This window comes from Molothrus aeneus, chromosome 15, assembly GCF_037042795.1.
Source record: "Molothrus aeneus isolate 106 chromosome 15, BPBGC_Maene_1.0, whole genome shotgun sequence".
Lineage (NCBI taxonomy): Eukaryota > Metazoa > Chordata > Aves > Passeriformes > Icteridae > Molothrus > Molothrus aeneus.
Window position 1 is genome coordinate 1,863,189 of NC_089660.1, and position 24,726 is coordinate 1,887,914.

Consider the following 24,726-nt stretch of genomic DNA (forward strand, 5'->3'; position numbering starts at 1 on the left):
CTCTGGGTACCGGGGACTCGGCTCTGGGCACAAGGGGCCGGGCCCCAGGACTCGGCTTCGGGAACCCAGGACTTGGCTCCGGGCACAAAGGGCCGGGCCCCGGCATTTGGCTCCGGGAACTCGGGACTCGGCTCCGGGCTCAAGGGGCCGGGAACTCGGGACAGCTCCGGGCTCAAGGGGCCGGGCCCCGGCCTTTGGCTCCCCCGAGACTCGGATCTGGCACCGGGCTCCGGGACTGGGACCCGGACAGAGCTCCGGTGTGCCAAGGATCAGACCCAGGCACGCAACACTGGTTCCCTGGAGCTCGGCCTGGATACAGCTTCCAGCGTCCCAGGGATCAGACCTGGGCATGCACCACCGCGTCCCTGGAGCTCGGCCCCGGACCCAGCTCCATCCCCCGGGACTCTGATTCGGACCCGACCCCAGCTCCTTCCCCGGCAGAGTTCGGACCTGGACACGGGTACACAGCTCCGGGCCCCTGGGCTCGGACATGGGCACACGGCTCTGGCCTCTGGGGCTCGGACCCGGTTCCTCCCAGGGCTCAGACCCTGCTCACCCCGAGACACACAGCTCCTGCCGCTGGCTGGGCGGGTTAAAGGTGATAACAGGACAGGTTTCACCTCTAGTTCAGGAAAGGACTGGAAGAGACTGCGAGTGTTCTTTACCCGTGGTGAATAAACATTAACCAAAGCCCAAAGCCTTGGTCAAAGTTGCCAACAACTGCATGAAGGATGAGGGGGAATGGCTTCAAACTGCCAAGCACAGGGTTATATGGGATACTGGGAAGGAATTCTTCCCTGTGACAATGCTGAGGCCATGGCACAGGGTGCCCACAGAAGCTGTGGCTGTCCCACCCCTGGAAGTGTCCAAGGCCAGGGTGGATGGAATCTAGAGGAACCTGGGATAGCGGAAGGTGTCCCTGCCCCTTAAAATAAGAGATGAGCTTTAAGTGCCCTCCAACCCACACCAGTCTGGGATTCTCTGATGTGCTTTCAGGGAGCTGCTTGCCCCAGCAGCTGCTGGCACAGGGATACTGAGCCCAGCCCAGCCCCTTTCCCTGGGAGCAGGAGCAGCATTCCCACCCTGTTCCCTCAGCCACAGAACCGGGCAGGCCACTGCCAGCGTTTTTATTAAAAGCTGCTTACCTAGGTACTAACACAGGGCTGTGGACAAGTGAGCTCCAGAGGTTAATTGTGGCAGTCCATAGCATGAGAGGGTGATGGTGACTCCCTTGTTCCCAGCACAAAAGCTGGGGCCTTTCCATTCCTGTCCTTTGTTCTGCCTGTGCTGAATAACCTTACTCTATTTCACTTTTCTGCTCCAACAGCCCTGCTGATTTTTTTTTTTTTAATTTTTAGACTTCCCTTCACTCCATTTTGATCACATGCCTTACCAACCTGTGTCTGAGTGCAGCAGCCAGAGTGTGAATGTGTTGTTGGCCAGGAGACAGCCCTGTCCCCTTCCCTGTTCCCCCCAAAACCAGCATGGGACCAGGGCAGGAAGGTGGCCTGCCTCCATCCCTAGCCCTCTGCAGCACTTCTAAGCTGTTTAGCAAAGGTAGAAGGTGCCCACTGTTAATTTGCTTTCCAATGCTGACACTTGAGCTTCCTTTGTTCCAAGGCAAGGCAGCATGCCCTCACCCTTACTGCCTGGAGGACAAGAAGGAAATATTGGACAAAGGCACGTGGTTGAGGCACAGCAAGCTTGAGCCATGAGGAACCCTGAGATGAGACCCTGCAGAGCTGGGAGCAGTGAGCAGGGTGAACAACTGGCATCTCCAAAGTGGCTGGTCCTGAGCAGCTCCTGAATCCCAAAACTGAGGGGGCCAAAAACCCCAAGGAGTCCATGGTTGCTTTGGCAGGTGTTAGCCTGGACACACGCTGATCCCCAAAACTGGAGCACCTGCTGGGCAGTGCCACCTGCCAGCCCAGCCTCTCCCCTCCTTCCTCCTGCACCCAGAGTTTGTGTCACACTCCTGGCTCCGGGGCAGGCTCCCCCAGAGCTGGGTTTCCCAGCAGTTTGTGACCCTGATCCACAAGGAACTCCCCTTCCCCACCCGCCTCCCCAGTCCCCTCCCGTCCCCTTCCCCTGGTTTATAGAGGTGGTGGTGCCATGGTGGGGCTGGCAGAGCAGCTCTTCCACCACGCCTTCCCTGCACCCTCCCAGTGTCTCAGAGAAAGGGGGCTGGCAGCTCCTCCGTGATCCCCACTGTGTGTTCAGGGCTTGGCAGGCTGACTTAAGTCTGCTTCTTTTCCCATTCCTGCAGAGAAAGGAAGAAAAACAATAAAAAGGGATGAGGAAAAGCAACACTGGAAAAGCATCACTGGAAAAGCAACACTTTAAGGCATCCCTCCCTGCTGGGGGCTTTGGACCCAGCATCTTCCAAGCATTTTCCTCTCCCACCCAGCCCTGCACTGCCATGATTCCATGGTTAAACAAGGGGCAAAAACTGAGATTTCCCGGGGGGCCAGGGAGGAGAGGGAGAGCCGAGCAGGACCTTGGCTTTCCTCAGCACGCTGCCCGTGTTGGCAGGGATGATGGAGGGGCTTCTCTTCCTCAGCTCTGCCGCGCAGTTCACAGGGACCAAGTGCTCAGGGGGGCTCCCGTTTGCCTTGTTTGTAGTTTCCTGTGGAAAAGCAGGAGCAAGAAAAGCTCAGGAAACCCAGGAAGCATTGACAACAGATAAAAAAAAAAGCATGAACTGTAATGAGATAAAAGTTGAGGTGACCAAATCCAACTCACACACCCCTGTCCTGACAGGGACAAAGCTACAGGGATGTCCCCTCTCCCCTCTGCTGCTCCCCACAGTACCCCAACCACTGTTTCTTGCAGGAGTTGGAGCCCTGAGTGAGGAAAAAGGGATGCATACCCCGTTCTCAGCCTTGCTGGTCACGGCCAGCCCCAGGGCCGGCCCTCCTGCCAGCGACTGCTTCAGCTGCTCCTTCACTTCGGTCAGCTTGAGCTCCAGATCGACCCGAGACTCCTCCTTCTGCCGGCAGCGCTCCTCCAGCTCCGCCACCCGCTGCTCCAGCTCCTGCAGCCTCTGCCCTGCTTGCACAACCGCCCAGCTCAGCGCTGGAGAATCCACCCATCCTCCGCACGGGGACACTAGATGGGGCTGGCAGAGCGCTGCAGCCAGCCCAGCTCCCGGCCCCCGTGTCCCTGTGGCCAGCCCGGTGTCCCTGTGCTCGGTGCCCGAGCGCCTGGCAGCTCCCATGGCCCCGACCTACCCGTGCTGCCCTTCAAGGCTTCCCGCAGCTCCCGCTTCTCCTTCCGCAGCAGCATCAGCTCGCTGCGGATCGATGCCTTCTCCTTCTCCAGCTTCTCCTTCTCCGTCAGGAACCGCCTGGCGTCCTCCTCGGCCCGGTTCTTGCCGTACCTGTACTGGTTGGCACCTGCAGGCACGGGGAGGGACCATGAAGGGCTGCAGCGATGGCACCACGGTCCAGCCGAGCCCACCCACATCCCTGAGGGGAACTGGCCAGGAGCCCTGGGGAGGTTTGTGGCCTGGGGACTCACTGGAGGCGTGTCTCTTCACTTTGACTTGCGGATCCACCCGCCGCGACTTCTCGCTGCAGGACGAGGCGTGGCGCTTCACCTGAGCAGCCCCCGGCCGCCCCGGCTCCTCCTCCGCCTGCTGGGAGGAGAGAGAGCTGAGGCACCTGCAGGGCCATCCCCCAGCTGAGACACCTGCAGGGTCATGTCCCTGCTGGGACACCTGCAGGGCCATCCCCCTGCTGGGACACCTGCAGGGCCATCCCCCTGCTGGGACACCTGCAGGGCCATCCCTCTGCTGGGACACCTGCAGGGTCATCCTTCTGCTGGGACACCTGCTGGGCCATCCCCCTGCTGGGACACCTGCAGGGCCATCCCTCTGCTGGGACACCTGCAGGGTCATCCTTCTGCTGGGACACCTGCTGGGCCATCCCCCTGCTGGGACACCTGCAGGGCCATGTTCCAGCTGGGACACCTGCAGGGCCATCTCAGCCCCTGGGCCACTGTGGTGGGAGAGGATGAGCCACGAAGTTGTGCTCACCTGAACCTTCTCATAGGGGACATCATCGTACACCACCCGAGAGGAGTCTGCTCGCTGATCCTGGGAGGAGCTCGCCCACCTGCAGAAGGAGGGGTGGGGTCTTCCTTTCCAGAACATCATTGCCAGCCCCTCAGGGAACCTTTCCAGCTTAGAGAGATTCCTGCATCTCACGACCCCACCCTAACACACTCTGCATCAGCACTGATGAAACCCTTTCAGCTTCCCATGCTGCCCTAGGGAACAACCCCTGGGGCACTGACTGTCCCTGAGATCCCAGCCACAAACCACAGCCCAGCCTGTGTCCGCTCTGGAGACTCCACAGGGCCAAGGATCACCATGCCCAGCCCAGCACCCAGCCCCTGGCACTTCAGGAGGCACACAGCCTTACAGGTAGGAGTGTCTCACGGCTGTCACAATGTTGGCAATGGTCTCCACATCCACGTAGTCGTAGTGCAAGGCCTCTGGGGCTGTCTGGGAGCCTGTTTCCACCAAGAGGAGACCCAGCCAGCGGCCCAGGTCTTCAGAGCAGCTTGCCTGGAGGACAGAGGAAGTGGTCCACGCTGGGTTGCACACCCAGCTACCAGCCCCTCATCCTTGCTGATGACACAATCCCCCTCTGTGCACCCAGTCCCCATGCAGCTCCCCCAGCTCACCCAAGAGGTGCCCCGAGCTTTCCAGGCGAGGACAAAACAAGGCACTGCTTGCATGGGGCGCCGATCACCCCAAGGGCCGCTCCCCCAGCCTGGCAATGCTGTCCTCAGCGCCCCCCGCTCACCTCGAGCGCCGTCACCTCGTGGCCGTGGCGCAGGATGCGGAAGGCGAAGGGGTGCTTGGGGCCCAGGCCGGGCAGCACCTCGCAGCCGCGCAGCACGATGGCGTTCACGTGGGTGCGCAGGTCCGAGCGGTCCTTGTGGAAGTACAGCGTGTTCCCCTTGAGGCGACACCAGCGCTCCTTCCAGCACTGGTTCACCAGCACGCTCAGGTAGCCTGGGGAGGGAAGGGCATCAGCGCCCGCCCGGCTGTGCCCCAGGCAGGCTTTGACAGGACAGAGCTGACAGCACGGCTTCCTGCTCATCCAGCCCTCCTGGGCCTCAGTTTCCCCCCAGACAACCAGCTGGGCCCAGGGGAGCTGCCAGCTCAGTACCACAAAGTCCCCTCAAGCCTGTTTTTGGGGACATGGGTGACTCCTTGCCTACTCATCACTGGAATTTGCAGAGCCAGGCCTGGGCAGCATTTCCCCCCCAAGTGAGCCCATGCTGGACGGGGGGGACGTCACTCCCCATTGATCCCACTCCACTCCCAGCCCCATCTCTGCCCCCAGCCCACACGAACCGCAGCAAGGGATGTCCTCCTCGGTGGAGGAGGCCTGGGTGTCCTCAGGGCATGGCTTCTTCTTGGAGAAGCTGATGATCCTGGTGATTTTCTTCCCCGCTGCCCGGCTCATTGAGCCCTTCAGGTCAGCCAGGCCGCTCTTTTTGCCTTTCCCTGGAAGGACAGGGTAGCTGTGTGACCCTGGTGCGTGGCCTGCCATCCCCCCTGGCTGCAGAGGATGCTGCCCAGCTGTGGGCACACAGCTGGCCCTGGCTGGGTGGGCCAGCTGTGGGGACAGGACTGTACCGTGCTCGCCGTGGTCCCTGCGGGTGGCTGGGGACCCGGTGTCCCCCATGGCCACACTGTCTGAGTCTGAGGTGTGCTTCTCCTGGGACAGCCGCTGTGGGAGAGCAGAATCCCATCAGCACCACCCCCGCCCTTCATCCCTCTGCACAGGGCTGGGATTTCCAGCTCCTGTTCCCCTTCCCAGCCCTGCAGAGCTGCTGTGAGAATGGGAAAGGCTCCTCATGCAGCCCCAGGAATTCAGGGTCCTCCAACCCCGTGTTCCCCAGGTTTGTCCACAGCAGCCCCACACAGCTCCCAGACAGGGCCCCTGGAAACCATCACCTTGTCCAGCTCCATCTTGCACGGCATCACTGGGGAGGTGGGGGCCTCCATCCCGCCTGCTGCTGGACTGCTGGTTTCCTTTATCACCTGCACAGACAGCCCCAGCTGTCACTTCAAAGTGACCCGAGGGCCAGGGCTGCCCTCCCTGGCTCAGCTCCTTCACTACCAGAGCCAGGCTGAGCCAGGGGGACACATCCTGGTCCCCACAGCTCAGGGCAGCACACCCACATCAGCACTGCTCACACCTTGGCCCCTTCAACACTTCAACCACTTTTGTGGATTTTGTCGGGGATTTTGGAAATCTCAGAAGGGACAGACTTAGGTGCCAAGCCAGCATCACCCTGCCAGCACAGGACACCTCATGACACCCATGTGCCCTGGGTGTGTAAACCCCCCCATTCTCCCACATTTGGGGTGACAGCTGTGGCAGTGGTGTGCTCAGAGGCTCCTTTCCCACCCGCCACCCCTTCCCCGCAGCCCCCACTTCCCGGCCCTGAACAAAGGCAGGAAAGGGCCCTGGGGAAGAGGAAGGGGAGAGCAAACATCCCCCAGCCGGGGCTATCAGCGCCGGAGCCGCCCAGCCCTGGGAAGCGGCCGATAAGGGACAGGAGCAAAGCCCCCGTCCCCTTCCAGCGGGGCAAAGCCATTCCCAGCACAGCCCCCTCCCAGCCCGGGCAGGGGGGATGCCAAGGGGGCTCTGTGGATGCCCCTGGCAGGAGCTGTGGTACCTTGAGCCACTCCTCAGCCTGCTCCTTGCTCTGCACTGCCAGCACCAGCGCCTCGGCACCCGGCAGCGAGAACCGCAGCTCGTGCTTCTTGCGCCGCCCGTCCTTGGGGACATAAATGACGTTGCAGGTGGGCAGGGGCACCTCCACATGTGGCTGCCGGTCCTTGGAGCTTTTGTAGCACTGAGGGAAGCGGAGAGAACTGCTCAGGGCTCAGCCAAACCTGCCTGGCTGGCTGGCTGCAGTGCTGGGGGGGTCCCACAGGTGACACGGGGTCTCAGGGTCCCTCGCTGGTGGCACAGATGGAGATGGCTCATCTGAGGGTGCCCTCTCACTTCATGGTGTCCCAAAAACAGGGGAGCTGTCTGTTCCCTTGCAAGGTAAGCAAGGGCAGCTGCTGCCTGTGTGGCAGCCTTGGGGCAGGGGCTTTGTTTGGATGGTGCTTTTGTTCCTTCAGCTTGGGCTCAGCCACCCTCCCAAGCCCCCAGGGGGGGTGTCTGTGCCCCCAGGCCAGGCTCACCAGCAGTTTGCCATCCCGGATGATGGTGAGCTGCTTGGCCCACTGCCCAAAGCGCTTCTTGCGCAGGAGGAAGGCGCAGATCCGGCAATCCTTCACCAGGTTCATGGAGGCCTCCTCCGAGGGCCACTGGTGTGTCAGCTGCTGGCCCTTGCCCTCCTCCTCCTCCTCGTCGTAGGACTCGTAAGAGCTGCTCATGGCATCCGAGTCATTGTCTGGAAGAAAGCAGCGGAGTCACCCTAAAAGGTGCCACACACCCTGCCAGGGTTCCCCGTGCCCAGCAGCTCCAGACAGAGCTGGGTGCCAGGAGAGGTGGATTCCCTTGCATCCTCTGCAAACAGCAGCCTTGGGCAGCAGCCACCTCCACTTCCCTTGGAATCCCAGCAGGATGCTTGTGGGCCGAGAGCCAGCCCCAGGTGCCTCTGTCCAGAGCCCTGGGCTGGTTTGTTTCTCTGAGGTTCTCCAGCCTCAACCCCAGCAGCCCCCAGCCCACTGCTCAAGCCCCAAACCTTGCCAAAGCTCTCCCCTCGCTGCTGAGGACACCCAGATACCTACAGGAACTTTTCTGCTCCCCGTTTATCCTGGTGACAGGGTAGCTGCTGTCTGCATCCTCGTAGTAGCCGTCCTCGATGGAGTTGGGGGGGCTGGAGCTGTCTGCAGGGGAAGCACAGGGGGCTGGGGCTGGTACACCCTGGTTTCCCTCATGGATGCTCGGTGGGGCACAGCCAAGCACACCCTCCCAGGGCATCCCAGCATTGCTCCTCCCATGGCTCCGATCCCTCCCATCACCTCACTCCCAGTCTGGCTGGAGCAAACAACTCCTTGCAATAGCAAGTGGGATGGAAGGGAGGGGGACAGGAGCGCTGCAGGTGGGAGCAGTGACAATTCCTTCCCCAGGATGAGCAGAACAGCCCACTGAGAGCTGCCTGGGGTGTCAGGCAGGTGAGGGACGCAGTGGGCAGCCCGTGGGGCTCCCCCCAGCCTGCTGCTGGCCTGGCTGGAGCAGGACTCACTGCGGGAGGTGATGTACTCGGGGGCCTTGCCAGGGCCCAGGGGCAGAGCTTCCTCGTAGTAATCCTCAGGAGGGGGAGTGGTGGGCAGAGGAGGAGCAGGATCCACAGGAACCTAGAGCAGAACACCTCCAGCTTTAACCAAGGCAGCAGCAGGGCAGGAGCCCCAGCAGGGCACAGGAAGGGTCCCACCCTGGCCACTGTCACCTCCCCTCGCAGAGCTGGCTCGGGGACAGCCAGGCACTCACAGGTTTGGCTGGCTGGGTCCCTGCCAGCTCCAAGCCAGCAGTGTCATTGGTGTCCCCCTCCTCCTCCTGCATGTCCTGCAGGTCCCGCAGGTCACAGTCTGCACGGTTTGATAAACAGAGGGTGAGGGGAGCAGGAAAGCAGAGCTGGACATCCCAGCTGTGCCCTGCAGGGATCTCCCTCCATGGCCCTGCCCTGGGGAGGTGCTGGGAGATGGGAATCACTGCTAAACCCAGCTGGAGCGTGGCTTCCCTCATGGCCAGCCCCCAAACAGCCCCAAGGGAGCAGGAACAAGCACCCAGAGCGATGGTGCCCACTCTGGACACAAGGATGTAGCTGTCACCCTTCTTCCAAGGGACCCCAGCACTGGCATGACCCCCAGGGCACCCCTCCAGCTCAGCCACACGTACCAAACTCCTCAAAGAGGGACTCCACGAAGCTGGTGCCATTGCCCAGGGACGCTGTGTTGACATACATGTAGTCCACATCCTTCCCTGGAATTGAGAGGGACACTGAGCCTGGGGCAGGCACTGCTGCCCCTCATGCCCCCAATCCCAGGGACACGGAGCAGGGGTGGGAGGAGGAACCCCCAGGGCTGCTGTGGCTCCCCCAGGAGAGCAGGAACGGGGGCTCTGTGGAGGCCCAGGTGCACAGCGCCGGCGGAAACCCCCGTGCTGAGCACAAACCCGGGCAGGAAGGGCTCTGGAAGCAGCGTTTCCGCAGGGAGCAGCCCTCCCTGCTGGCCCCGGGGCACCGCTGACGCCAGCCCTGCTCCGGGGGCAGGGAGGGGCTCAGAAGGGAAAGCAAAGCGCCCTGAGGGGGCTGAGCAGGTGCTGGGCTCATCCCTGCCCTGCTGGGGACACCTTTGGGAACAGCCAAGGCCACCACGGGAGAGGGACACAGACCTGCAGGTGGCTGCAGCTTCTGCAGGATGGTGGACACAGCCAGCTTCTTCTCCTGGGTGGTGGCACTCAGGTACTCGTGGTCCAGCAGCTTGAGCAGAACGCTGAGCTCTGGCAGGAGCTGGTCCAGCACTGAGGGGAGCAGGGAAAATCCCGTCAGCCAGGGGGTGTTGGGATGCTGGGGTTAAGACAAGGCAAAATGGGCTGGAACTCCAGCAAACTTGGAGCTCTGGATGGGGCAGAAAGAAAGAGCTGCAGTTGCTCCCAGAGCAGGATCCTCCTCTTGGCAGCCACCAAACATCCTCTCAGCACAGCTGGGGTGGCACACAGCTGGCTTTGGGTCTCCAGGGACAGAAACAGAGGCCAGGGGTCACCCTGGAGGCAGCTCAGACGTGCTGACTGATGGGGACGGCTCCAAGGAGGGGACGGTGTGTGCCCCAGAGCATGGGGACACCCTGGCTGGGCTGTAGCTGTCCCCACACTGCTCCTTGGCACAGCAGGGGCTCGCACAGGGTATCTCCCAGAGGAAGGGAAGGATTCTGAGCCTCTGATCTGATGGGATCCTCCTTCCTCATGTCAGGAACACGGAGCCGAAAGCAGCACAATGAAAGCAGCACAATGAAAGCAGCACAATAAAAGCAGCACAATAAAAGCAGCACAATAAAAGCAGCTGGTGTTTAAAGGTGAAGGGGAGCCCAGCAAGAGCAGTGCCAGCCAAGACGAGCCCCTGGGCACAGAGACAACGTGCCAGCCCAAATTGCCACCATCCCAGGACACAGGGCAGGATGTGGCTCTTCCTGCCTCCCTGCACTGCACAGACCTCCTGCTTCCTCCTCCCTCCCTAGTGCCAAGCTGAGCCCCAGATCAGCCCTTCTGGCCACAGCACTGGGCAGTGCCCAGCCAAGCCAGGACAGGCAGCCCCAGCAGCAGGAGAAGCCTCAGCACTGCTGAGGAGAACACACAAGCACCCCTCAGACCCTGGGGAAGGAGGAGGCAACCACAGGGAATGGATTCCTGCTCCTGGAGCTGCAGTGACCCCCACAGCCACCCCACAGCCACGGGACAGGCCCTGCCCATGGCTGTCCCTGCCTGCTGTCCCTGCCAGCACACCCCTGCCATGGTGGGGACTGCTGAGCCCCCTGGGTGGGGTAAGCACCCAGCCCCAGGCCCCTGTGCCTTACAGGGAGGGAGGGAAGGGAGGAAAACCCTCCCTGGGGTGTTGCAGGGTGCTGCACAGGCAGGACAGGATCAGGCTCCTGCTGGTGCTCTCCAGGAAGGTGGGACATGCTCCCTGCAGGGCTGGGCAGGGCAGGGCACTGCAAGGAAGCAGCTGGGACCCAAAGGCACATTTCCCCTGTCCAGCCAGCAGCTGCAAACATCTCGGGAGTCACTCAGCCTCTCCTGCTGCCCCAGCTCTGCCACCAGCTCCCACAAAGGGGACAGGGACTGTGCAGGCTCCTCCCTGCAGCGGCTTTCCACAGCTCACCAAACCCCAGGCTGAGATGTCACCAGCATCCCCCCCCTCCCAGGACACCCCAAACCCCACCTCATAGGGTCAGCAGCATCCCCCCACTCCTAGGTCACCCCAAACCCCAGCCCATGGGGTCAGCAGCATCCCCTCACTCCCAGGTCACCCCAAACCCCAGGCTGAGATGTCAGCAGCCTCCCCCACACTCTAGAACATCCCAAACCCTGGGCTGTGGGGTCAGCAGCATCCCCCCACTCCCAGGACACCCCAAACCCCCGGCCATGGTGTCACCAGCACCCCCATCCCAGCCACGTGTAGGACACGTCCCATCACAGGCACCAGCTCGTGTCAGGGCTCTGGGCCAGCCAGGGCCCAAAGCACAGCCTGGATCCTATCAACAGTGCCCCAGCAGGCAGGAGGGGGCACAGGGACCCCCCTGGGGTGCCAGGGCTGCTGGCAGGGGCTGGGCTCAGCAGCAGTGCCCCGAGCTGGGCACACTCAGCACGGACACGCAGCTCTGAAGGCGCCTTTGTTCCCCCAGCTGAGCTGTCCCCTCCATCTCCCTTGTTAAACATCCTCCAAAATACAACGGGGGAGGGAGGGGGGCACTCAAAGAGGCCTGTGATCCCAGGAGGGCACAGCCTGGGGGAGCACAGGGAGGCAAGGAATTCATTTCCTATGCTCGTTAGGCTTCCAGGCTGAAGGAAATTAATGGGGGGGCTGCAGGAAGTGAGGGGAGATTGCTCCAGGGGGGCAGCAGGGGATGTGGGACACCCAAGGTCACCTGGCAGGCAGGGACCAGCACAGGGGACAGGGACACATCTCCTGTGCTGGGGTGGGCAGTGGTGCCACCATTGGGGGCTCTGAGCCCGGGGACAGGGACGGCAGGACAGCAAAGGGCTCCTGGGGAGGAGGGCTGGGCTGTCAGAGTGACCACAGGTGACACACAGAGCCTGTGTCCCCTGCTCTGGGACACCTCCAGATGGTGCTGGCAAATGGCTCCCACCTGCTGCTTTCTGCTGGGGCTTCTCCTGCATCCAAAACCTGTGGGAGCACAGCCCAGGATGGACAGGGACACCAGCAATGCCCTCCTCTCCACGTCTGAGGCAGGGTGGCAGATGCCCACGAGCTCTCTGGGCCTGGGCAGGCCAGGACCCATGGCAGCAGATGGCTTTAGCATTAACCAACAGGCCTGGAGGGACCCAGGGTGGCCCAGGGGACAGCAGCAGGACATGGTGCCATGCAGGACACCGGGACAGGGCTGCCACATCCTGCTCTGGCAGCAGCACCAGGCACGGAGCTGCAGCCCCTGCAGCCCCTGCAGCCCCTGCAGCCCCCTCTCCAGCCCAGCTCTATTTTTAGAGCCCACAAGTGCTGCCCTGCTCAGGGAGCCTTTTCCCAGCACACAGATAAGGGCTGGTCACGGGCTGCAGCTGCAGAGCCTCCCTGGCTCTGCCCCAGCACAGCAGCACAGACCGGGTCCTGCTCCAGTAACCCGCAGAGAGGAGGAAGAGGAGGAGGAGGAGGAGGAGGAGGAGGAAGAGTCTCTGGCCAAGCCAAAGCAGGAGTTTCCTGGTGTAGAGAGACCCAGCTTGAGCAAGGGGAGAGATAAGACAAGCCCATGGAGGTCTCACCCCCAAGAAAAGCTCAGCCTGGAGCTTGAGAGAGCCCCAGGGAGGGGAAGAGGCTGAACCACAGCTCTGAAACGTGGTGGGAGCTGCTCAGGGACCCCCATTCTGTGCTCAGAGCTCTGAAATGCAGTGAGGGGTGCTCAGGGACCCCAATCCTGTGTTCACAGCTCTGAAATGTGGTGGGAGGTGCTCAGGGACCCCCATTCTGTGTTCACAGCTCTGAAATGCAGTGAGGGGTGCTCAGGGACCCCCATCCTGTGTTCACAGCTCTGAAATGTGGTGGGAGGTGCTCAGGGACCCCCATCCTGTGTTCACAGCTCCCCTGGGGAGGGGAGATGCTGAATCACAGCTCTGAAATGTGGTGGGAGGTGCTCAGGGACCCCCATCCTGTGTTCACAGCTCCCCTGCCTCCGGCCACGCTTCCTCCTGCACCAGGTGATGCCTGGGGCCGGGGGAAATCGGATGCTGGGAGTAACAGCCATTGTTTGTAGCTAAAATAAAACCCAGGCACAAATAAATCCTTCCTGTTGGCAGGGCAGGGCCCTCGGCTGCTCTGCCTGCCAGCACAGGGCCCCTCACAGCTGCCACCCCAGCAAACCAACCTTGGGAGCTCCTGGGTGCCCTGAACAGGAGGGGACAGCACCAGGGACACCCCAGCCCCTGGAGGAGCCCTGCAGGGAGGTGCCTGTGGCACAAACAGCGCCAGGGGTGCTCTCTGCAGCACACCAACCCTGCTCACCTGTGCACAGGTGGCACAAACAGCGCCAGGAGTGCTCTCTGCAGCACACCAACCCTGCTCACCTGTGCACAGGTGGCACAAACAGATCCAGGGGTGCTCACCTGTGCACAAACAGCCCCAGGGGTGCTCTCTGCAGCACACCAACCCTGCTCACCTGTGCACAAACAGCCCCAGGAGTGCTCTCTGCAGCACACCAACCCTGCTCACCTGTGCACAGGTGGCACAAACAGCCCCAGGGGTGCTCTCTGCAGCACACCAACCCTGCTCACCTGTGCACAGGTGGGTGTGCAGCCACCTGCAAGAGCCCTGCAGTGCTGGGAGGTGTCCCCAGGCCTCGCTGGGTGTCCCAGGATGGCAGCACCAGAGGGGTGAGATGCTGGCAGCCCCCTCCAGCCCCAGCAGTGCTGCTCTCTGAGGAAGCCCACGGCCACTCTGCTGAGCTCCCAGGGCAGCTCCTGTTCCCATCCCCACTCCAAGGAGGTTTTTTCCCAGCAGGGATGAGGAAGTGCCTCGGTGGAGGTGACTTGGTGCTCCCAGAATTGTTCCTTTGTGCAGGGGACAGCAGAACAGAGCTGCCTGCACCCTGCCCACGGCCACTGCCCTGCCAAGGGGCAGGAGAGGGGCAGCACAGGGCCCTGGAGGGGGCAGGAGCCAGCCAGGCTCTGCTCCCATCCCTCAGCACCTGCTGGTGTGGGGCAAACTGGGATGGGCTGGGAGGGCCAGGAACAGCAGCCTGGAAAATGCCACCAGCACCTCCTCCTCCTCCTCCTCCTCCTCCCAGCCTGTCCTGCTCCAGGCCTTGGGGCTTTCAGGAAGAGCCAACCATCAATGATCACTCTTGAGCCCTGGCAACATCCCCTGAGAGTGGAAGATTTGCTGAGGGGGTGCACATGAATCATCTCCTCCCTGCAAACAAGGGCCCCTTGAGTGGGGAGGATGGGGCAGCCTCTGACTCTGCATCCAACAATTCCAGCAGCACTGAGCAGCCAGGGCTGGCTCCTGGGGCCCTGCCGCCCTCCCTGGCCTCCCAGCTGCCCCTCACTGGGGTAACTCTGTGATTCTGCTCCCACCCTGGGCGCTGCAGCACCCCTGGTTGATGTGGAACACGAGGCAAGCTCCAATCTCAAACCTCAGCACTTCCAGCACGCAGGCAGAGCAGCCATGCACAGCCCTGGGGCCCTCATCAGAGCCTGGCAGTAATTAACATCCTCAGCTGATAGCCTTGGAAAATCAATGCTGGGAGGTGAATGTGGAACCTGACTGCCTGAGAAGGCACAAACCCCCCTGTTCTGCCCCCAGAGCAGCAGCTTCTCCCCTTCCACAAGGGCTTGGAGGGCTCCTCCATCCTGGGAGAGGGGCAGATGAGCCAGCAGAAGGGTTAAAAGCACAAAGGGTGCCCTGGCTGAGCCACCAGAAGGGTTAAAAGCAGAAAGGGTGCCCTGGCTGTGCCAGCAGAAGGGTTAAAAGCACAAAGGGTGCCCTGGCTGAGCCACCAGAAGGGTTAAAAGCACTAAAGGTGCCCTGGCTGAGCCACCAGAAGGGTTAAAAGCACTAAAGGTGCCCTGGCTGAGCCACCAGAAGGGTTAAAAGCACAAAGGGTGCCGGGCTGTGCCAGCAGAAGGGTTAAAAGCACAAAGGGTGCCCTGGCTGTGCCAGCAGAAGGGTTAAAAGCACAAAGGGTGCCGGGCTGTGCCTGCTGTCCCTCCTCCATCAGTGCTGCAGACAGCCCAGCCCCGGCAGCAGCTCTGGGCATCCTCTCCCAGCTCGGCTCCAGTTCACTCCAGCAGGGGCACGGAGGGTCCTGGGCCTGTCCCAAGCCCCGGCCAGCTCAGGCTCCTCTCCCCAGGTTAAACAGCCTGCCCAGAGCTTTATCTCCTGGCCTGGCCCAGCAGGGACCAGCCCAGCCCAGCCCAGAGCTGCTCCCCCAGCCTGGCCTTTCCCGAGCCCCTGGCCCACCCTGGCTCTCTGCACAGAGGGGCTCTGAGCCCTCAGCACCCCCAAAACGGGGAGAAGAGCTGTGGGACCCCCCTGGAGCCCCAGCTCTGCCCTGCACACAGGAACTGGACACAAGCAGGACTCCAAACACCCCCTGTGAGCGCAGCCCTGCCCGGAGGAGACGGCTTCTCACATCCTGCTGCCCTCCTGCAGGAGGAACCGGGAGTCCTGAATGGAGGGAAGTGTAATTACAGCTGATGGAGCGTGCAGAGGGCAAAGATTATCGCCGGCATTGGTGGCCCTGGCAGCTCACACCCTGCAGCAGCCACCGCTCACTCCGGGGGGCACAGAAGCCTCTTCCCCGGGTAATTAGATTAAATGGGAACGAGCATTAATTGGGATCCCAGCCCGGGCCAAGGGAGCGGCGCTGGGCTCACCCCCGGCCGGCTCAGGGCTCTCCTGGCCGTGCCGCACCCCGAGCACGGCTGTGGCTGGGAGATCTCCCCCCGCACACTCCCCTGGGCACCCCAGCGTGGGCAGCGCCCCCCAGCACAGCCATGGGGCACCAGAGGGACCGAGGCAGTGCCACCAGCCCCGGACAACCCCTGCGGGGCATGTCCTTCCTCACGGCAGCTTCTGAGTGCTGCAGGTAATGATTAACCCGTGATTAAATCACCGGCAAGCACCTCCCCAGGGCTGTGGCAGGACCCCTTCCCCAGGGGCTGTCCCCCCTTTTTCTGCCTCCTGGAGAAGGCTGTGGCTGTTTGCTTTAGCTCACCCAAAGCAAACTCCATCCCCCGGGCCCAGAGGAGCACGGGGTGGTTCCTGGGTCACCCCTCTCACAGAGACATGCTGAGCAAATAAAACCACCCAGGGGAGAGATCCGAGTGACCCTGCTGGGTCCCCACAGAGGCACAGGGAGCCTCCACACTCTGCTCCTAACCCCAGCCACGAGGGGTTGAGCTCCAGCTCAACACGATCAGCTCTGGAAAATCACATGCAGCAGGTTTAGTACTCCTAGACTACATTTTAGGAGTCTGTGCCAGGCCCAGACTGCACTTTAGGACCCAGTGCCAGCCCCAGACCACATTTCAGTGCTCGGTGCCAGGCTCATGGCAGGATGCTCCAGCCTGGGAGCTGGGCTCAGAGGCTGCTGGCTGGAAAACACATGTAAATAATGAATGAAAAGGAGAGGTTTGAGATGCCCTTTAAAGGAATAGTCAGGCAGGGGCGAGACCTGCTGAGTAATGTATAAAAAACAAGCTTCAGGCAGAGGAGAGATGTTAGGATTACTCAGGACCCAGAGTAAACTGTGTTTCCTCCAACCAAAATTTTGGTGTCGGCCTTTTCCAAACAAACTCCAGCAACAGGTTGGCCTGGGCTCCTCTCCAGAACTGGGAGAGGCCCTGGCATGGTGCCCCAGCCCTGTGCCCACCCTCTGTGGTGGGCAGAGCAGTGGGGAGCCTCCCTGGGTCACACCTCCCCACCTGTGGGGACCTGGAGCTGTCACCTCCCTGTAGCCCTTGGTGTCCTCCAAACCTCAGCCTCCAGGAGAGCTGGAACTCCAGCTAAATGTAGGAATTCCAGCGAATTGCAGGGATTCCAGCTAACTGCAGGGATTCTAGTGGGAAACCCCAATTCCCACCAGTCCACACCACCACCCAGGGCTGGATCCAGCCCCTATATCCCCAAAATCTCCTCTGGTGGGGGTGGAAAGCTCTCTGCACCCCAAGAAACACTTCCCCACGTCCTGTGCATCCCCATTCCCCAAAGCCAAGGTCCAAAACGCCCTGGATGCAATTCCCAACCTGCAGGAGTGAGATGTGGGGAGGCCACCAGAGCTGGCACATCTTCTTGGGAGGAAAAGTCACCTGGGGAGCTTGTGACAGGATCCTGAGCAGGATCCCAACCCTCACCTCATAGCAGGGCATGGCCAGGGATTTGCAGGATCTGCTTTCCCAAATCCCACTGTACTTCCCCAAAAGTCTTCAGCAGCAGGATGGGGATCCTTCTTTACAGAGCTGGTGGAGGAGAACCCAGTGGGGAATATCCTGGCAGGTAACCCACAGGTGCCAGAGAGGGAATATCCTGGCAGATAACCCACAGGTGCCAGTGAGGAATATCCTGGCAGGTAACCCACAGGTGCCAGAGAGGGAATATCCTGGCAGATAACCCACAGGTGCCAGTGAGGAATATCCTGGCAGGTAACCCACAGGTGCCAGTGAGGAATATCCTGGCAGGTAACCCACAGGTGCCAGGGGGGAATATCCTGGCAGGTAACCCACAGGTACCAATGAGGAATATCCTGGCAGGTAACCCACAGGTACCAATGAGGAATATCCTGGCAGGTAACCCACAGGTGCCAATGAGGAATATCCTGGCAGGTAACCCACAGGTGCCAGGGGGGAATATCCTGGGGCTGGGGCAGGGAGATGTGCCCAGCCCCAGCCCTGGCCTCCCTGCCCTGACCCCAGCAATGCCCAGGAGTTCAGAGCTGTGCTGGACACGAGTCCCCCTCCCTGCTGGGGGTGTTGGGACCCTCTCAGTGGCCCCCTCAGCCCTGTCCCCATGTCCCCAGGCTGGGGCACAGCACAGGGTCCCCGTGTGCGGGGCTGGGGCCGCGCTGCCCCGAGCACCCTGGGCCAGCAGGATGAGCGTTATTTTCTCAGCCCTTCCCTTTCCTTCCCTTGCCCAGCTCGGCCGGGAGCATCAGGTGCAGCGGCAAGGCCACCATGGAGAGCATTTCCTACCCGGTTAACCCCTGCAGGGCCGGGCGGCAGGGACAGGAGACCCGCGATGTCCCGGTGACAAGGTGGGAGCGACTGCTCCGGTGGCTCCAGCAGTGCTGGGACTGCTTCACCTGCTTTTCACTCCAGGACACCAACACCAGCTCTCAAACTTAAATTCTGTTTCTTGTTCTTGTCCTTCACAACCGCGGTTTCCCAAAATTTTGGATCACACAAAATGAGCAGCTGTTTCTCCATCACAAACTTGGGTGGGTTTAATGCTAAAAAAAAAAAAAAAAGAAAAAAAAGAAAAACCAAAAAAAAAACCCCGGAGAAAGCCAAAGCCATTCTTCAAAGTGCTCCTTACACATCTCCTGCTAATTGGCAGCAATCAGAGCATACCAGCGTCTCCCCCAGCTCCCTCTTATCACTTCCAGGATCAAATGCACACGAAAACCACTTCAAAAAAAAGAAAAAAAATTATTTGGAGCATGGAAACCCCTTGCAGCAAAGCTGTTTTTGTTCCAAACTGTTACGAAATGTCAGTGTTTCCCCTTGCCTGCCAAAGAGCCGCCTTTGATGCCATGGGAGGCTTTATCAGGAGCAGGAATGGAAGGAGCTGCAGCGGGGGGAGGCTCGCAGAGGTTATTTTATCCTTCCCCACTGCAGATTGTCAGCCCAGAATGCCCCCGGGGACCTGAGCTCCCCAAATGCCGCTGCTTTCAGCGCCTGCGGGTGATGACAGGCACGGGTGCCCTCCCTGCTCTGTCACCTCCTGGGTGCCCTGGCTGGGGTGCCAGCCCCTTGTTTGTGCAGGGCTGGCAGTGGAAGGTTGCCAGCCCCATTGTCTTGTCGCCGGCCTGGGACAGTGACATTGAATCGGTATTTCACAGGACACAGAGCTGTGCCGGTAATCTGAAGGTTCCTCATATGCAGGAGGAGATGTGCTCCTCAGGAGGGAGTGTGAGCTGTGCCAGACTGGATAATAGGGAAGGGTTAAGGGGTTAGGACACGAGTCTGGGAAGCCAGAAACCACTTCAAGCCTCCACTCTGTCCCCTGTTATCTCCTGTCCCCAGCAAGCGATTTGGCCACTGAACAACAGGCAGAGCTTGGGTCGAGCCCAGTGCTCTGCTCTGAAGAGGCTTCCCACTGCTTGGGATGAGACAGCTCCTTCCAAACCTTAAACAAAGCTTTCCTGGGCAGGAGAGCAACCTCCTGCAGGCCCGTGGGAGCTCTGCCGCACGGCAAAGGGCACGGCAGCCTCGCAGCTCAGCACGTTTGCACAGGAAAAGAGCATTTCCAGGTCAAGAGTGGGAGACAGGCAGGTTTTCCAGGCAGTGCAGGCAGATAGGACAGTCCCCAGGGCTCCTGGCTGGGGGATGCTGTCCCACAGTGTCCCTCCCATCTCCAGCTGCCCCTCCAGAGCTGCCAGGAGGCTTCACACAGACCCAGCCCTTCCCTGCTATGGCCGGCGCTGCACACAGCAGATTGGAAAACCCAGAGGGGCAAACAAGCCCAGCTCTTCATCAGCACCAGCATCCCACCTCTTATCCTGTTTTAGCCACCTCAGCCCCTTCCCCACCTCCCCCGGGCCAGGAACAGGCGGTGGCCGCTTTCCATGGAAGGAATGGCTGCAATGCAGAGCAGAGCTCGGCGCTAACAGCTGCCCCGGGCTGTGCTCCTCAGCACCCAGAGCCCTCCTCGCAGGCAGGATTCCATGATCCCGGCTCCCTCCCACCCTCCTGCAGCCTCCCCATTCCTGTGGGCGAGCTGGAGCCAAGTTTATCCCCGACACATCTCCCGGCTCTGCTGGATTTAGAGCCCAGATAAGTTTGGGGCAGGACCTAAATTGTGGTGGCTCAAAAGGTCAGGGAAGAGGCACTAATGAGGGAGGAGAAGCCACGTGTGAGCACAGGCGTGTTTGAGCAAAGGATCGCCTCCCAAATCACGCTGTGGGAGCTGGGATCTCCATCAGCACATCCTGAAAAGCTCTGCCAACAGCACCGATCCCCTGTCAGCCTCTGATGCAGAGCTGGGCCATGCTCTGGGCACGAGAAAAAACTGGCAGGTGATAAAATCAGGATACAGCAGGGCCTGAGCAGAGCTCCAGGTGAAGGAAGGGGCTGCCAGAGAGCAGCCATAGGCTGGGAATGGGCACAGAGCTCCTGCCTAACGCCATTCCCCCCTCTCACTGGGGAAGGGAACCTTCCCTCCACGAGTCACAGCGCCCAGAGGGATCCAGCAGCTCTGGCTGATGAGCAGGAGGGGCTAGGGGGGTTTCCATTAGCGAGGAGCCATCCAGGTGCCAACAGCAATTCATCACAAGCACTCAAAACAAAGCAGGCAGGCACCAGCGAGGGGGATAAAACGGCTCTTCCCTGGCAGGGTCAACGTGTGGAGAGCCCAAACCATGGCCAGACACGGCTCCCTCAGCTGGGCATCCCCTCCTTCCCTGCCATGAGGTCCTAGGTTTGGTTTTTGGGGTGCAAACAGGGAATTTCCCATCAGCTCACACAGCGAGAATGGGGAAGCCGAGCCCCTGTGCCCCCCCTGTCCCCAGCAGTGATGTCCTCTGGGACCCTGGGGGACAGCTCTGGCACCGAGTGTCACTGGACAACACTGTCCCTCCTGCCACAGCTCCCTCCTGCCTCCAGAGCGGGCAAAGCCACCCGGGGACGGCTGTCCCCGTCCCTGTCCCCTCCCGGGCTGCAGCCACTGACACCGTGCCTGTGTTTGCAGCGATCCCAACCTCCTCAGAGCCGTTTCCAGTGCGGAAACGCCACCCCATCCTTTTCCATGGGCAAAGGGAACTCTTGACCCGCGGGTGCTGCCCTGGGGCTGCACACACAGCGCTCCTGAGCCGCCCGGGCACCCCAGCGCGCTCCTGCAGCCAGAGACGGCCCTGGCCGCTCTCTCATGGCTTTTGGCCACCTTTCTGCAGCACAGGGCAAGGGCCAGCACCCCCGTGCTCCGTCATGTCACCACCTGCTCCCCCTGTGCAGCCCCAGCAAGGAGCAATCCCCCTGCAAACCTCCCCGAGCTCCTTCCAGGCAGCCCCAGCAGAGCCGGGACCTTTCCTGCAGAGCTGGCCCGAAGCCCTGGCAGGTTCGTACAGATCCCAGATCAAAGCCCAGGAGCTCGGCGGTGCCACGGACTGCAGGCAGGAGCCCCACGCGTGTGGGAAGGAGCTGCTCGCACCCAGCAGCGTGGGGATCGCGCCTCCGCGGCTCTGGGAGACTCCCGGACAGGGAAACCCTCTGACCCCAGCAGGGAGCGTCGCCTCCCTGTCCACCACCACAATTTCCCCTAACGAGCGCTTACACCCCACAGCCTCCCTTGCAGGCTGCTGGTGGTTTACCCATCCCACCAGCAAAGAGAAACTGGTTCCAGTTGGTGCCCGGCCGGCCCTGCTGGAGCAGGGTCCCACAATGGATGCGCCACCCGCGACTCGCTGCGCCTGGCACGGGCATCGCCGGCGCCCTCCGCGCTGTGCCCGGGGAGGGGAGGGGATGGGATACGCGTCTCCCCCGTCCGTCTGTCCGTCCCTTACCGCTGAGCCGGTCCATGGTCCGGAGCCGCGGCCGCCCCGGGAGCTGCGGGCGGGCGAATGTCGCGGGCAGCGGCGCCCGGCGGGGCCGGCTCTGGCTGGGGGCGGCCAATCCCTTCAGCCGCCCCTCCCTCCCTCCTTCCCTCCCTCCCTCGCTCGGAGCCCGGCAGCGCCCAGCCCCGGCTCGGCACGGCACGGGGTACAGCCCTGGGCTGGGCTGCCCTGCCAGCCTGCATCCCCATCGGCACCCAGAGACACCCCCGGCGCAGGGTGGGGGTCGCGAGTGGGTCACCTCCACCTGCCCGGCTTGGGCAGCCGCGGTTTAGGGGGAAAATCGCGAATTCCCACAGCCCGCAGCACGGAGAGCTCCCCCTGAGCCCTCGCTCCTCGTTTCCCCCTCCCCAAAATCCCCTCCTGTGCCCGGCGTGTCCCTGGCCATGCCACTGTCATGGTCCGTGCCCAGCACAGCCCTGCAGGGACACCTGGGCTCGGGCAGCCTGTGCGATGTGTGACAGTGTCCCAGGTGTGGCAGCAAGGACAGAGGCTGCTGGCACTGCCAGGACGGTCAGGGCTGCAGCTGAGCCCTGTGGGGACAGCAGGGTGGGACAGAAACGTGATGAGCTTCCACATGTACCCAATTATTGTCACCTGGGAGAGCAATAATTGAAATATCAGCTGTGAATTAGCAACCAGCCTGGAGAAATTCCCCTTTTTGGGGCAATTTCAGCCCAGGAAACTCAGCCCCTCTCACTCCCCCAGGCCCAGCTGGGAACCAGCTTCTGCATGGATGGTGCTTGGTGGTGTCTCCATTCGAAATTGAGTCCCAGTTTTCTTCCACAAATTGGGATCTCCTTTGGGGAAGGAATCTCAGCCCAGGGCTGCCAATGCTGCCAGGCTGCTTTGGGAATTGCAGAGCAGCCAGGGACAGCTGGTGACACCTGGGGTGTCCCTGCTCCCCCCGGGGCAATGGCACACCAGCAGGGACCCTTGGAGTGTCTGCTGCCCCAGAATGGAGCTGGGCATGCTGCCCTGGCTGTGAGAGAAAAAAAAAAAAAAAATAAAACAAGCCCTGCCTCAGTTTCCTCACTCTTGCCATGCAGGTCCTTGTGGAGGAGAGTTACTGTCCATAAAATGCTTTGGGAATGAGAAGATCCTGCTCTTGTGTTATTACTGTTGTTAATAACATCCCCCAGGCTCCCTCACTGGAACTGCTGCTGGAGAGGGAAGATTCCTACAGCCACAAACAGTCGAGTTTGATTTAGAGAGCCCTGTTTTGTGTGAGTGAAATAATTACAAATCAGCTTGGCTCATTTACTGCTGCTCTGGAGCAGATGAGCAGCTCCCAGGGCAGTGTTGCCATCCTCACCTCAATCCCCAGCCCTCTCCTGGCTGGCACAAAGCTCCAGAGCTGGAGCTGCTGCTGCTGCTGGGGAAAACCCTGCCCTGAGTGAGCCCCCTGCCCTCTGGCAAACCCCTGCAAGGGGAAACTCCTGATGGTATTTTGGGCAACAAATTGGGCAGCTTTGGGTGGCAGGGAGGGCACTGAACCCACTCCATGGGGACACCAGGACAGGAGGGCCTCAGAGGGGACCAGAATGTGGCTCAGGGCACAGTGGAGGTAAAACCTGCACTGTCCCATCATAGGAATTCTGCTGAACACCCCACAGGTCCCTGGGCTGTTTTTGGGACTGTCCAACCCTGCTGTGTGCCTGAAAATCCTGCAGGATGAGCAAACAGGAAAGCAGAGCAGCACAGACAGCAGGGAAGGTGTTTGTGTGGAGACAACCTCATTCCTTTTATGAAAAATAAGGCAACAACCAAAGTTATCCCATAGAGTTTGGGATACAAAGATGTGGAGTTTGCAGCAGAGGGAATTGCATTCCCAGAGGGATTCATCAGGGAGTGATGGCAGTTGTGATGGGGAATTCAGGAAAACCCAGGAGAGCTCCAGCAGGTTGTGGGACCTGCATTTCCCACTCCTCTCCTCTGGCCTTCCCCAGCTCCCAGCTGGAATATCCTGGAATACTCAGCCCTGGACAAACCTGAAGAGCAGCAGCACAAGGCAGGAGGTGGCCTTGGCTGTTCCACTTGAGAAGGGCTGGGTTTGGGGATGGAAAGTGGCTGTTCTGGCCCCTTGGGAGGATAAACTGGCTCTGGAGCAGCCCAGGCTTTGCAGGGAAAGGCCCCAGCCCAGGAGGGACTGGGACTCAGGGTCCCCAGCACTTCTATCCCGTGCTCCAAGCTCTGCATTTCAGATCCTGAAGTGCCCCCAGTCCTGGCCATGCGAAGGCAGGGATGGATTTAAGGAGCCTGGAATGAGATCTCACTTTCCTGCTGTTGTGCCCAGGGCCTTTTCCACCCCAACTCCACAGCCCAGCTGAGCAGGAGGGGATGGAACACCCCATCCCAAACCCCTGCTCCCTGGAAAATCCTCCCCTTGTGTCCCTGTGAAAGCTGAAATATCAGATGTGAATCCCTGCCCTCCCCTTGTGTCCCTGTGGAAACTGAAATATCAGATGTGAATCCTCACCCTCCCCTCGTGTCCCTGTGAAAGTTGAAATATCAGATGTGAATCCTTGCCCTCCCCTTGTGTCCCTGTAAAAGTTGAAATATCAGATGTGAATCCTCACCCTCCCCTCGTGTCCCTGTAAAAGTTGAAATATCAGATGTGAATCCTCACCCTCCCCTCGTGTCCCTGTGAAAGTTGAAATATCAGATGTGAATCCTTGCCCTCCCCTCGTGTCCCTGTGAAAGTTGAAATATCAGATGTGAATCCCTGCCCTCCCCTCGTGTCCCTGTGGGGCAGCAGTGACAGACACCAAGGGGAGAGCCCAGGGATCCCTACAGAACTCAGACTGGAAAAGGAAAGGAAACACAGAGCACCAAAGGATCTGCAAGACTCCAATTCACTCTCAGGGGTGCAGGGACGGCCCCAGTGGCCTGTGCAGCCCCCAGAATCATACAGAGCTGCAATATAGAGATCTCTCTATGTATATATTTATAGGTATGTATATATTTATAGTGCCCTGGCTCAGAACAGCCGGGCCTGCTTCTTCAGCTCGTTCCTCTTCCACAGCGCCAGGCGGTCGAACTCGGCCATGGTCATGCCGAAGATCTGGTAGAATTCCTCCTGGGACAGGTGTCTCTGGGGAGAAACAGGAGGCTGGGCCAGAGCTGGGCACCTGCCAGGGGCTCTGAGGGCATCCCCTGCCCGCTGGGACAATGGGGTGACACCAGCCCAGCACTGTTCCCCTGGGAAAGGCAGGACCTGACTCCCTCCTGCCCCTGCCAGAGACACAGGGGGG

At 60.8% G+C, this 24,726-nt stretch overlaps 2 protein-coding genes across 3 annotated transcripts in view; both read right to left on the reverse strand.

Moving 5' to 3' along the window:
* Positions 1–1,111: 1,111 nt before the first annotated feature.
* On the reverse strand, positions 1,112–21,466 carry AFAP1L1 (actin filament associated protein 1 like 1). 2 transcript variants are annotated; one of them, XM_066560010.1, is made up of 19 exons: positions 21,425–21,466; positions 9,378–9,506; positions 8,883–8,966; positions 8,475–8,572; positions 8,230–8,341; positions 7,772–7,870; positions 7,220–7,431; positions 6,703–6,882; positions 5,975–6,061; positions 5,654–5,747; positions 5,369–5,521; positions 4,812–5,023; positions 4,425–4,570; positions 4,037–4,115; positions 3,520–3,634; positions 3,231–3,395; positions 2,870–3,048; positions 2,498–2,626; positions 1,112–2,260 (listed from the first exon to the last, which is right to left on the reverse strand). In XM_066560010.1, the coding sequence occupies exons 1-19, from the start codon at positions 21,438–21,440 to the stop codon at positions 2,237–2,239; spliced, it is 2,313 nt and encodes a 770-aa protein (XP_066416107.1). In that variant the 5' UTR covers positions 21,441–21,466; the 3' UTR covers positions 1,112–2,236. The 2 variants fall into 2 exon arrangements, with proteins under 2 accessions (XP_066416107.1, XP_066416106.1); XM_066560009.1 differs by having other exon boundaries at positions 3,520–3,637.
* Positions 21,467–24,308: 2,842 nt separating this feature from the next.
* ABLIM3 (actin binding LIM protein family member 3) overlaps positions 24,309–24,726 on the reverse strand; it is a 47,873-nt gene continuing 47,455 nt past the window's right edge. Inside the window, exon 23 of the mRNA XM_066559942.1 lies at positions 24,309–24,566. Within this exon, the coding sequence (XP_066416039.1) occupies positions 24,453–24,566 (114 nt within the window). The 3' untranslated portion in view covers positions 24,309–24,452. The remainder of the gene's footprint in view (positions 24,567–24,726) is intronic.